We start from the raw sequence: 13,628 nt of genomic DNA on the forward strand, positions 1-13,628 counted from the left end.
ACACACTTGGAGCCAATTCTGTTTCTTCTCTGACAGAGTAATCTGCCTGATGGATCAAGCATCACCTAGTAACATATTTGATGTTGTATGCCTAGTCTATGTCATATGGGACCACAAATCTGAGCCATGTGAAATTACAACCAAACAAGTTGTGCACCTGCATTCTCCACAGCTTCATTCAAAACAGGAAACAACGTGAAGCAAATGGTCAGTTCTGTTCTATTCACTGCTACAGGATTGCCAAAGCACAACTTTCCTCCCAGTTGGACTCAGCACCTTTATCTTGGTGGAACTACTGCAGGGACATGTATTCTGACCTTCTCATGTCAGGCCAAGGTCTTGAAAATGGGATGTGAATGTGGTGGGATTGAGGAAGTAAGAAAACAAAGTTAAGGATTCTCACAGTCCCTGGAAGACAGAGAACACTTACACATTCACAAACAGCACCTAGTCAAGAACAAATAAGAAACTCTTTTGGAGGACAGGGCTGGAATTCAAAGATCTTGGTAGGTCTGAAAAATACTTACAGGTGTTACACTTGAGGAGGTGAGAATGGGCCAGAGGAGGAGATGAACAAATTACAAGCTTGCAAACAATAGCTCTACAGTAGGGCTGTAGACAAGGATGTGGTCTATTATAATCCCCAGAAAAATACCACATTTCCTGGTGTGATGCTATTACACAGAAGGGAAAATTACATTCTTGAGTGTATTTGTCACCGGAAGCATTACAAAAGGTGACTATTCTGTTCTGCTTGCCTGATGACTCACTAGCTGGAATGCTGTCACCCAGATTTAAATGCTTCTTTTGGAAGGGGGGAAGTTAATCAAGGAAAGTCTGCATTAATCTGCAGGTCAGGTGTTTCTGGGTTGGTTGTGGGTTGTGGTTTCTTATGTTTGGGTTTTTTTGTTTGTTTGTTTGTGGGGGTTTTGTTTGTTTCAAACCGGATTTGATTTTTTAAGCACATCACTGATCTCTTCCAATGGGATCTGTCTAAAGCACGATGTGTTTATAGACAAGATGGCAACTTTTAAGCCTATATGGCCAAAAACAGGGGGGAAAAAAATCTGAGAAAAACAAAACAAAACAAAACAAAAACAACAACAACCACAAAAAAAAAAAAAAACCAACCAAAAAAACCCAAAAAAACCCACACCAAATAAACCCAGCCTCTTATTGCAAGCTTGGTAACACAAAACCAAACAATAATTGCTGGAGTAGTAAGATATTAGGATACTATATAACCACCTCCATGCAGCCTTCAGACAACACAGGTTCAAGTCCTCTCCGGTGCTACATTTTTATGATTTAAAGGATCTCCAAGAAGCTAAAACAAGAAGGCAAATGACAGACCTCCCATCTATCTTCTGCAGGAAGGAGAATCTGATTACTGTGAGAGTGGGAAAGCAATGTACAGTAAAACACAGAAGAAAGCCTTTCACATGCTCCTCTCCTGCTCCCACGACAGAATCTTTTGCACACTACCTGCCCAACACCTCGCATTTCAGAGAGGGCAGAGGCAGCACAGGGCAACCAACAGTCATGAGCCTTGCCCTGCACACTGCAGAACACAGTTTGCTGACAAGGAAGAAAACAGCCTCATCAGTTCACAAAACATGAATAGGGGACGGCCTCACTGACATCCCCTTGGCTGACAAGGCAAGCTCATTGCACCCATTTCACTGACCCAGTTTGCCAGCATACTGTGTTAAATCAAAAAGACCCGGCTGTGAACTGAAGGATGAGTTCCATTTCAGCTCTTATTGTGTTAAACATTGCTTCCTCATTGCAAATAAATGGGAACATTAAGTCACGTTCCAATGGAATTCCTCTGAGTCTATGAAGCAGTTAGGTATTGCTGCATCTGCAACAGATAAAATTAGAGCTGAGTAGGCTGGTCTTTGTTCCTTAAAGCCTTGCTCACCTTCCCAGGAGAGGGAGAAATACCACTGAGGGTAAATACAGTTGTATATAATAATCTATAAGCTAGTAGTTACTTTAAAATTGTCCAGCATGATTGTTAGCCTTAACTACTAGTCAACTTTAATGCAACAGCTCATACAACCATATTTTTGGGGCATACTAATCTTCAGTATTTAAGGAGCAATAACTATATCGGCTATACTTAACTGAAATTTTTTAAGTTTACTCAAGGCAATAGCAGCCCAAGTATTTGCTGCTTTCATGTACAATGAAAAAGATTTACAACATCTTCCATAGCAGTTTTTCTGAAGAGAAATAAAGCACTTTGAGGGGAAGCCAAGAATATTTTTAAATGAAATCTGAAAGCTATCTCCTGTATGGAGTGGGGGGACTGATGCGGGCAGGAAAACCTTGAATACCCAGATCTGGGGAGTCATCCAGAAATTCCAGTTTTAATAAAGCGGGTTGAAATTTCGGAATAAACATCCCCCTCCCTGCTGGCACACACAAACAGGTCACAAGAAGCCCAAAAGAAGAGTTTGGGTTTGCAGCCAGGTCACTTGACTCTTCTTTGTAAGAGAGCATGAAACCTTCCTTATAATTAAACATGAAGATAATACTAGAATGCAAATTCAAACTTTTTTTATGTTTAAATGTGCAGAAGATGCCATACTAAATTACATGCCTATCTCAGTTCCCATAATGAAAGCCTGATATCTCTTCTGTCAGCATGTAATAACTGCATAGTAGGCATCTGTGTGAAAAGTCAAGAAGCAACCATGGCTGTAATTCAGTTTGTTATCTCTCAAGTCAAGCAATAATGCTCTGCATGCTGGAAGATCATGAATATTTCATGCAGGTGTGGCTAGCACAGGTGACATCTGCATCTATGACAGCCCTGGCTCCCAAATGTCTAGGCCGCAGCACTCTTCCAGCATTCTCCACCTCTGGTCAGTTCTGTACAGTTACCAGTAGCTGCTCAGTGAAACAGCAAAACCAAGCAAGTACTCTCGACAGAGAAAAATCTTCACCTGCTTAAGTTTCCCCCAACTTAAGTTCCTTCCTAAAAAGCAAAAGGCACCATTCTGTCCGGAGTTAGGAAGAAGCTGAAAAACTGACAGAGGCCTTTTAAAAATTTTTAAATTCCCATTTTTTAAGAGGTAACATTACCTAGGGACAGCCCTATGTTCTGACAAGCCAAAGCAATGTAGTGTAAGTCTGAAAGGCCCCAGGATATTGCCCTTGAACAAAGCCCCATACTCTTGTGAGGCCAGGTGTTATTCATGCAAAACACTTGCCCTCACTCTATGTGAGAGAGGTAAGAATGGTTTACTTTGAACACAGAGGATGCTAGGAAGAAGCAGGAGTGTTTACGATGTTTCATTGAAATACATTAACATTCACTTTAAAGACTCTCTGATGCTGCATAATACTCTATTAGCATTTTCAGAATATGTGTACAAGCAGCAGTCTGTTCTTTAAGGGAGGAACACACAGCCAGTGGCAACAGGCTCATCGTAGCACCACTGCCTGGATGTGCCATTTGCCCTCAGTGGATGTTGGGATGGATTTAGGAACACAGACTGCAGCAACAATAGATCCTTTGTACATAAAGGATAAATACAGGGGGAAGCTAGAGGCCACTGGATCAAACTCCTTCATACACAGCCTGTTTTATCATGACAGCTGTTGCATCTAATTAAACATAATGAAGTTGCGAGACTAAGGCTTTAGACATGAAGTTTAAAGCAAGCCCCACAACCAATCCTCAAATAAGGTTTATCTCAAGAAGTTGCTCAGAATCCAGAATGAATCAGGTCTTTTGCTGTCTTCCATCAGAAACATCAGCATGGGGTCAAGTACAGATAATACAGGGGCTTGAAATCTCAAATTTTACTATAATTTCAGAGTCTTCTAAACAATTTAACTAACATCTCCAATATTCGCACATCAGCTAGTAAGGCAATTCCCTCAAGGTAAAATAAAAACCAACTCGAATGTCTTATAGTCCTGATGCGAAACACAAACATCATTTCCTACCTCTGCTTGGCTTTTTTCACTTGGAAGCAAAAGGCACACAACAATTTCTGCAAAAGCTGAGCTCCACATACCAAGTCACAACAAGAAGGGGCAGGGTCTGAAGATATGAATAATCTAAATAAAAGCCATAGCAACCTCAGAGCTTCCCCTGGATCTGAGCACCAATCCTGGTGCCTTTTATTCCAGTGCTTATGCAGAGATGTGTTCTAGAGGGCAGTGTGCATGGAAAACCCTAAGCCATTACAAAGAGCCAAATGCCTAATGGCAGCTCACCTGGAGACCAGGCAACAGCACAGCCTGTCAGCACACAGCACTCAGCACTTTCAATAGACCTCATATGACCTGTCCTAGGACAAGGATGTTCTTCTGGGGTGGAAGAGCAGCATGTTACATTGGAGCAGGGTGAGCTGTGTGAACACAAGGAGCATCTATGACTTACTCTCTCACGGGACTGTGACCTGAGACTTTAAGGCATACAAGATACAACTGATGAAGAAATGTTCTCAATAACTGTACTCTTTACCAGTGGAGACATTACAGGATGCAAAGCAGTATTTTCATCAGATGTGAACTGGATGAAGCTCAAGGATGTTCAAATAATTACCATGCAAGCATCGACTAAGCTAGCTAGGACTTCTCAGTTTGGAAGAAAATTAACTTTTAGGTTAGGACGTAGGAGCATATAAAGTCATGAGTTCCATGAACAGGGTAAAGAAGGAATGTATGTTCATTGCTCTACCAACAGAATAAATACAGGGCATCAACACTATGAACAAGAAAAAAAAATAAAATCAAATAGCACTCTAGCAAGGAGTTTTGTAGATAACTTTCCAAACAACATGAAGGTTATCTAGGACAGCCTTTGTTAAAGCATACTGTGAATGCTGGAGTTCACATGGTTTCAAGGGGAGACCGGACAAGTTCACAGAAATCCATTTAGTAACTCATTATATAGGACCTTTCAACCTCCAGTGCTGCAGAGGAAAGCAATAGTGCGTATCTTTGAAATACTCTTCCTCGGGCATCAGCTTTTGGCCAACATCAGAGGTGTAATACTAGGCTACAAGGGCTTTCTGCCTGACCTACAAGGGCAGCCATGTTCCTACAAACATCAAAGCGCAGAAGGAAAATGAACTCCACTTACTTAAGGAGAAATAGCAGTGTAACAAGTCACACAAGGCCCGGTAATGATATATGTTCATTTTGCATTCTAGATACAAATCCATTTGTCAGAGAGGGATTTTTTTTTTTTGTTTGATATCCCAGCCTTCTGTTTCACCTAATCCATATCAGCCTCTTTGATTTTACCTCATGGACTTCAGTGGAGCGTACCACATGGCATTTGTGAAATTTATGAGTGGGACTATGTGATGTGATCACCCCTGATAGTTTGATAACCTGATCTATGTGAAATACACTACAATGCTTCCACTTCCCAGTGAGGTATTTTAAACAGTATGCAACAGGTACCGTTTGCTCCCAGATGAAGGTAGGGCATCGCAAGTCCTGGAATGTCACCTAAGCAACAAAAATATTGCTCTTGAGAAGTTACAGATCACAAAGGAAAAGCAATTGCAAGGATCAGCAATATATCCCTTCCTGGCCCCTAAAATAGTTTAAGGGCTTCTGAGATGCAACTCTTCACAGGCCCCTCAACTTAGAAGTGTGATGGCAAACAAATGTACACCAGTGGTTCCCAAAGTCCCTGAGCACAGTGGGGGTAGAAAAAGTACTTTTCAAAAGTTTGCCTGCACAGCTGTGTCAGTTGTTAAGAAGGAAAAACTATTCTCTCCCACACTGAGATCACCTAATATCAGTTAGGCAAATCCACCAACCAATTCACACCACTGTGCACAATCACGTATTTCTACAAAGACAAAAAGTTAAGCAAGCTAAGTGTATTCCAACTAGGTATTAAAGAACAACTTTAGCTCCCTCAAATAACTCTGAAGTCCAGATCTTACAGCAGAGATTTTGAAGTCACCTACTGGGCTACACAGGCTACATTCAGGCGTGCCTGGGTACAAAGGGTGAAATTCTTTAATCCCTAATTCTTCAGGTAGCAGGCAGGTCACAGATCTGCTCTTCGCATCTGCAGAGCAGTGGTCTCTAGGCAGAACTGAGCTACTCTAGGGCCACTTCACAAGCCTGCTCAAGACTCATCAGCTGGACTGCCATCCACTCACCCTCAGAAAACCCTTTTCTCACACATATTTCATACTGAGGTCAGAAAATAACATGGACATTTTCATGCAAGAACAAGGGAGGAAGAGATGGTGATAGTGACACCTCTGAGTTTTACACAACAGCTACAGCACTTGCTCATGACAGAGAGAGAGAACTAAATGCACACAAACCCTCTCTCAAACAGGGCAATCCCATATTCCCTTCCCAAAGGCAGCAGAGGGCTACAGGCCTTGTATAGGGGTGCCAGTAGCTCTTCTACTGAGCCTACACAGTAGGTAGCCAAACCCAATTCCGTGGTCTTCAAGCAACAGTTTCTCTTGTTTACTCAATTAAAAGATAAGACTCCTGCACGTGAATTCTTAGACTCTGGATTTTTACTTTAATTGACAGCTGTTAGTATCAGGTGCTCATCAGCCCCAGTTGAATTTCCCCCACAATGAAGAAGGAACTAGAAAGCGAAACAAAATCTGGGTCTGAGCAGATGAGCAATATGGAGGCAATATGGTTAGCTGTTACACTGAGCTACGCCTTGTTTCCAGCCTCATGTAGCAACAATTTTCCCCTCTCCGAGGGGGAAGGATCCCATACGCTGCTCAGTAAAAGCCAGAGATTTCTGTTGCTTCTGAAAGAGCTGTACTTCTGGGCTCACAGGCTAAATGTTATCTATGGCAGAAACCAGGCTTCGAAGCAAGCACACAACGCAGCTAAAGTACATTACTTAACACAGTGTGCAGTGTGGTTCAGTGATCTTGGGCAGCATTGCCTTCTGTCAAGGTCAATCGAGTGATTATGGGATTTACAGTGCGCATAAAGCTCTTTGAGCACAGTGTGCCAAACAAGAACTACACTGATGAGGGAATCTTCAGTGGTCATTAAGAAGTCTTATTCTCAAAAAGTCCTGACATAACTACAGCTTTTTTTCATGGACACAAGAAGATGTTCATGTGGGTGGAGGGAGGGAGCAGAACAGGAAGGCTTATCTCCTCCCTTTGCCCTTTAAGAAGGCTAAGAAATTCTTTAAGTAGTGACTAACATAACACTTAACACCCTTGATTTCTCTGCAGCAGCTAACACCCCAGAACAAACAGCCCTCGGAAATGCTTACTCAGATCATGCAGTAAATAATGTTTTTGGCAAAACTATGAACTCATTCTTTTATAACTTTAGTCATCTGTCAACTACTCCCTAAATTTACTACTCAGAATCCTCCACCTTTCTTTTGCAGCAGTGAGTGGGAGTTCTTACTTTAGCAAATGGAAGCTTCCTTAGGATTCCACTTTGTGCCAAAGTGAGTATACATCTCTTGGTATCAAGTACACCATATACTGTATCACCCAATGTACTGCAATTCATGCCTACAAGGGTAATATTATATTTTTTACTAAATCTATAGCTATCCATAAGTTGAGAGTATTTTAGTTAATTATGAGCACTTAAGGTTATGAAAAGGTATTTTTACTTCAGTCCAGTTACAGCAATCTGCTGTGAAAAGCACTAAGATTAAACCACTAGGTGTAATTAAAAGACACAGTCAAGAATAAATTGGGAAGATCTGGGAACAATTATTAATTATTTATATTTAGAAATAAATTCCTGTCACTACACTCACATATTTTTTGGACTGGTTTATTGAAAACGTGTTGAATTTTAATGCCGTCTGTTCACAGACAGATAAAGGTTTGGCAGAAGACTTGCACGCTGCCTTCAAGTTCTTTTTTCAGAGTACATGCATATTCAACATCAAACAGATATGGAGGGCTTGTCTAACCACTTAAGGTCTAGCACACACTAGCACATGATTAACAACACAGAGTTGGGAAAAACCTTTTGAGACATCAGTTCCAGTTCCACACTCCTACAGGCAGCAACATTAAACTGTGTCCTTGTCAAATTTTGTCTTAAGGGATGTTAGGTCTTGGAATAATCTTCTAATATGATCAACAAGGAAGGAGGAAAAAAAAAAAAATCCTACCCACCCACACAAAACCCACCACATGCACTTAACTGCTCTAAGGTTTTAAAGTCCCTTAAACCACAAATTCTGCTTAAAGCAATTCTTCCTCCTCTTTTTCATTTAAACACCTTACATTTTACACAGGGGAAGGAAGAGGTAACTCCTTAAATTCTACCAGGCTAAACTAGCCAAGTGCCCTCTTATCGTGAGGTGGCTTTCTGCCTCTCACCATCCTAAAACCCTTTCCTAGGTTCTGCTTTGAATTTGTCTCTCCTGGACACAGACAAGTGTAACCTATATTCAAGGAAAGATCTCTCTAGAATGTTCTATTAATGCTTTCTCTTAGAGACACCCTATGCATTGCAGATGACACAAACAGTTGAACAGTCATCCTACCACTGACTAATCCATCTCCTTCTATCCTATTTAGTGGGGGACCTTCTTTCCCCTCCCCTCCAAGTTTAACTGTTGCAGTGGGACTTTATTACCCCTGTCCTTCACTCCCCTTTACATATTGCCCTTCTGCATCAATAACACCTCCCCCTCAACAGCACAGCATTACCAGATTTCAATTGCTATGCTCAGCTTTCTGAACACGGGCCCTTAATAAAGGTATTTAAAAAATGGTGCCTCGGAATATTATTCACTTACATTTTCTCTTTAGCACCAGAAGGTGTTAGACTGCATTTACTTCTGTCTTCTCTTAACACAGTTTTACATATATGCATACAAGTATTAAAAGTTCTTGTATGTCACTACATCAATCAAATGCTCTGCTGCAAAACTCACTCAATGTCTTGTGGAGCTCTAAGTTTTTTTCCCCCTGAGAGGAAACAAAACAAAGCAAACAAAAAAAATTTTAAAAATCTGCCTTCAATGAAGTAACCAAGAATGCTGGTAGGTCAGATCAAATTAACAGCTCTATAGACCAGAGATCACATTTCCTCCTCCTTCGGTAAGTACTGTTCATTAGCCCGAAGCCATGCTGTTCTAACCACAATTTATTAGATTGGTTTGTTTTGCAAAAGGATATATTTCACCTAAAACACCATCCATTCAATGAGTCAAACAGAAGTAAACTAGCACCACGAATCTAGGAAAAATACAGAGAGCACACAGACACTCCAGTAATGAAAGGATGCAAGGCTGAGCAAGTAAGTTTATTTAGCATTTCACTTGTTTCCCGATAACACTGCAAGATTTGGATTAGATGGCATCTTTTGCATTTCCTTACGTAATAATTTGCCACCTGTAAAACCTAATGAACCTCTGCACAGACTAGGTGGAAGTCATGTATCTGAACTGCTTATGAACTCCCAGCCATAAACCCTTATGAACTGGGTACAAGTTATATATTTACAGCTTACCTTGGAGAGATTTTATTACTTTGTAACTGTTGCACATGGCAGAACGCCTATGTTAAATTATATATTAACGTGTCTATATCAACAAATATACTCATTTCAGAATTATTTTCCGGACTGTTACTAAAATTTATTTTGATCATGGTAAGCACACATCAGATACAACTAATTGTGACCAAATGTTACCACAGAGTCGGACATATAGTTGGCTTTCTGGCACTTCACTTTGGTACACAATTAAAACAAAATCACTACCGTTCTAGTGTTAATGGACTTGCTATTTGTTTACTGTGAAATAATAACTTACAAATGTGATCCATAAGCTCTGTGCGTGCATGCATAATTTTTGTTTAAAAAATAGTTTCCTATAAAGGTTCAGCTTAGTGGCTTGCGGGGGAAGGAGCAGAGAGGAGGAGGTGTTGCCAAAATTTTGCTTTCTGTCATCCTAACCTTTACTTGTAAACAACTGATGACCAGTGTGTCAGACTTCACACACAGCAGCATGAAGTCTGCCAAGCAACATCTTATTTATGAATGCCATGCAGACAAGACACATGCAAACAAGCACAGGTAATAAATATTTAGCATCCCTGTCAAATACCCATCAAAAACTAAAACTGTTTCCCAAGAGGTTATGCTATCATTCCTCACACATGCCAAAGGCTGTTGTCACATTTGTCCTGAGCACAGTTCTGCCTCTGGAGTGACAGCCTTACATCCTCTCTCCATGCAAACTGACACAAATCCTATTTAGCTGTATTAAGATCAAATGAGCTGAGTTGGGAAGGATCCAAATCCAGTCTCAGTCTGAAGCAGTCAGACCAAACAGTGTTTTACTAAAATAACCTCTGTGAAATTCCCCTTTTTCCTTTACAGTATGGTGCCAAGTAGCCCTACTGAACAACAGATTAAATAATAATAATAATAATAATAATAAAACCTTACATTGTGCAAACTATTGACATAGTCTTGTCCATAAATCCCAGCCAGTAGGTCATGTCTCAGAAATCATTAGACTACCATTGCCTTCCCCAGTGGAAGGTGATCTACACCATCCACCTTTGTTATTCACTGGCTAGTCAGCCAAGACACAAAGAAAAATTATCATCTATGAGGGATTACAAACATAGCCATGTCAAGCAAAAAGATAACCACAGATGTATTATTTTTTTTTAAGAGATTAAAGAGTTTCTCTACACCTATCCATGGCTTCCAGTGCGACTTAGTCCTAAACCAGGATTTCAGATTATTCTAACCAGGATATTTCGAGAAAGCACTCTGTAATTAGGAAACAGCTAATAAGACAAAGAGAGATTATTCACACACAACCTTTTATATCAATGCTTTGTAAATTATGTATTTGCTTCCCCAGTTATAGAAGGGTCCTTTCAGTATGCATTATTATATGCAGCAATATATCACCTCCTACTGATGAAATATAGGGAGACAGAAGATTTTTCAGTTCTCAAAAGGACTGAACACCATTCGGTGTGGGAGGTTTTCTGTAGGTTTACAGAAATTGCAATGTAAGTTAACCTAAGCACTTCAAGGAAAAAAAAAAGAAAAAAAAGAAAAACAAAGAAAAACAAAAAAGAAAACCAAAAAGTTCAACTAATTTCAATGTTACAGTTTTAAAACATGAATTGCTTATTACCTTAAAGATAAGCTTGTTTACTCTTATTTCATATTTCATTTATGTGAGCTCATACATAAGTCCTTCACTGCATTGCATTTTAAGAAATATTGCCTCTACTAAAATAGATAGCGATAGTGAGAACAATCTGTTCTGATTATGCTCTTCAAAGTTCAAAACTGCGTCTGGTCCAATGACTGCTCAAAGCTCTGCGTTAGGCAGTTGGTTCCCCAAGGGAATTACCGTTTCTAACTGGCACAGTAGCAGCAGACTTTAAAATAAAACAAGCAAAAAACCGACGAGAAGGCCGGAGGGGGGAGGCGGTGAGCAGGTGGTGATGTCAACAGAAAGAAAGGAGGATTAAAAAGACAAGTCCGTACAATTAAAAAAAAAAAAAAAAAAAAAAAAAAAAAAAAAAAAAAAGGGGGGGGGTGAGAGAGAGAGAGAGAAACAGACACACACACACAAAAAAAGAAGAAACAGGTATTTGATAATGATTGGTAAAGACCTCTATCGAGAACTGTGTTAGAAGTCCCTGGCGTTTAGTTTTAAGATAACAAAACAAGGGGGAAACAAGGTTTCTCCTATATGCACAGACAGACACACGTTTCCTGTAGAGAAATGCACAGGCCATGCGCATACTAAATGGAAGCCAGCGCAGTTTTGCCACCCTCTCGTTAAGCGGGAGTGTGATGAAAGCTCCTCTTTTGAGAGTTGCTGGGGAGCTCTGTGTGTGGCTAGCACGGCAGCGCTACAGAAGACGGAGCAATGCACCGCCTGATCTATGGAGCACAGCTCCCGAAGCTCCATCCCCCCCGTTCCCGGCGGCAGGACGGCCAGGCACCCCTCCATCCCAGCCACGGCCCATTGCCCGCAGCGCCCCATGGCAGCCGCGCTGGCGACTCCTCCTGCTGAGAGCAGCCGCTGATGTGGCTCCGGAGCGCAGTGCCCGCCACTCCCTCCCGGCGCCAAGGAGAACTTCCGCGGGCGCTCCAGCCGAAACGCCCCGTCCCGGTACCGGGAGCGGGGACCTGGACTCAGCCCTTCCAGCCCGGCAAAAGCCCACGCCACGGCACCGGGAGACGCCCGGCCCGCCAGAAGCCGCGGCTCGGGCAGCCCCGAACGCCGGGCGGGCCCCGGCACGGCCCCGCGGGGCGCCTCCCGCCCGCGCCCCACTCACCGGCTTCGGCATTTTGGGGGCTGCTGGTGCTGCTCCTACTCCCGAGACAAACGTTCATGCAGCGACTGCCTCGCCTCAGCCGAGCACCCCGTGCGGAGGAGGAGGAAGAGGAGGAGGAGGCGGAGGTGGAAGAAGCCGCTCCCGGCCACGGCGGCAGCGCAGCCCGCGAGTGCGGCGGCGGCCGCCCGGCGGCGGGTTAAGTACGGCAGGTGGGGCCCGGCGGTGACTCACCGCCGCCGGCCATGGCCTGCCGCTCCCCCCGGCGCCTTCCGAGCGCGCCACCGGCCTCGCCTCGCCCCGCCGCCGGGCACCCCCTCTGCCCTCGCCGCGACGCCCCCAGGGCACGGGGGGTACCGCGGTCCGGAGCCTCCAGTCGCCCCCCGGACCCCGCGGGGTGAGAGGCGGGCGGGGCCGCCCGGCAAGCGGCGGGCAACAGGTGCTGGGGGACGGGGGCGGTGCTGCCCCGACAGCCCGCCGGACACGGCCGGGGCGCGGCGGGGCCTCCCTGGTCCGCTCCTTCTCCGTCTGCCTCCGAACCCCGCGGCGAGACCCTCGCCCCGCCGCCCTGCCCACTGCACACCGTGCCCGCCGCGCTGTGGCCGCGCCCGCACCTGCCGCCAGCCGCGCCGGGGCCAGCGGCGGGGCCGGCACTTCCCAGGCTGGCGGATGGCTCGGAGAAGGTGTCCAGCTTAGGAGCGGGCCCCGAGGGACGGCTGCTGTGCGTGGGCTCACGGAGTCCCCCACTGCCCCGGCCTCCAACCAGCCCGGGAAGGGGGAATGAGTTCCAGGTTTCTGTAATTGTGGGCACAGGTCTGTAATAGTCACCGTGTTTCTTGATGTGCAAGGGCAGAAAACATGATTAGTTAACAAAACGCAGGGTTGCTTTGTGTGTAAGTGTATTTTCAGCAAAAGAGAAAAACAAAAACCCATCTAAGCTTAGAAACAATAAAGCAAAGAGTATACTTCAGTTAGTTCTGACTTATCATAAAGCCGAAAAAAGTTCATATAAGTAGCCTAACAACCTATAGGCATACAAAGATGACAAAGTCCGTGTGTCTGCCCCTCGTTCCTTCTCTCTCCTCACCCATGAATGCAATGCACTCCTGCAGATGGTGTCTGCCAGGAGCTGCTGGCCTCCCACAGCATCTCCTTGCTTGGCTGGTCACAAGAGCACATTGTATTTACATAGTCATGGGCAACGGCCTGTAGGACACAGCTCTTCCGCTGTGCCGGCAATGGCATGTAGTTGAGCTGTAAGACTGAGGAAATCGCACAGCCTGTACCCAAGCTGCTGTCTGCAACGTCCCACTTCAACCAGTGTCCATCTGTTTGGTCAGAAAAGGCGTA

The 13,628-nt window shown here is 43.8% G+C and overlaps 1 protein-coding gene across 1 annotated transcript in view; it reads right to left on the minus strand.

Moving 5' to 3' along the window:
• EZR (ezrin) overlaps positions 1-12,446 on the minus strand; it is a 36,579-nt gene extending 24,133 nt beyond the window's left edge. The window contains exon 1 of the mRNA XM_050316215.1: positions 12,282-12,446. Within this exon, the coding sequence (XP_050172172.1) occupies positions 12,282-12,293 (12 nt within the window). The 5' untranslated portion in view covers positions 12,294-12,446. The remainder of the gene's footprint in view (positions 1-12,281) is intronic.
• Positions 12,447-13,628: the final 1,182 nt, after the last annotated feature.

The sequence above is a fragment of the Myiozetetes cayanensis genome, unplaced genomic scaffold (genome assembly GCF_022539395.1).
Source record: "Myiozetetes cayanensis isolate MyiCay16 unplaced genomic scaffold, myiCay2020 scf2-11, whole genome shotgun sequence".
NCBI lineage: Eukaryota > Metazoa > Chordata > Aves > Passeriformes > Tyrannidae > Myiozetetes > Myiozetetes cayanensis.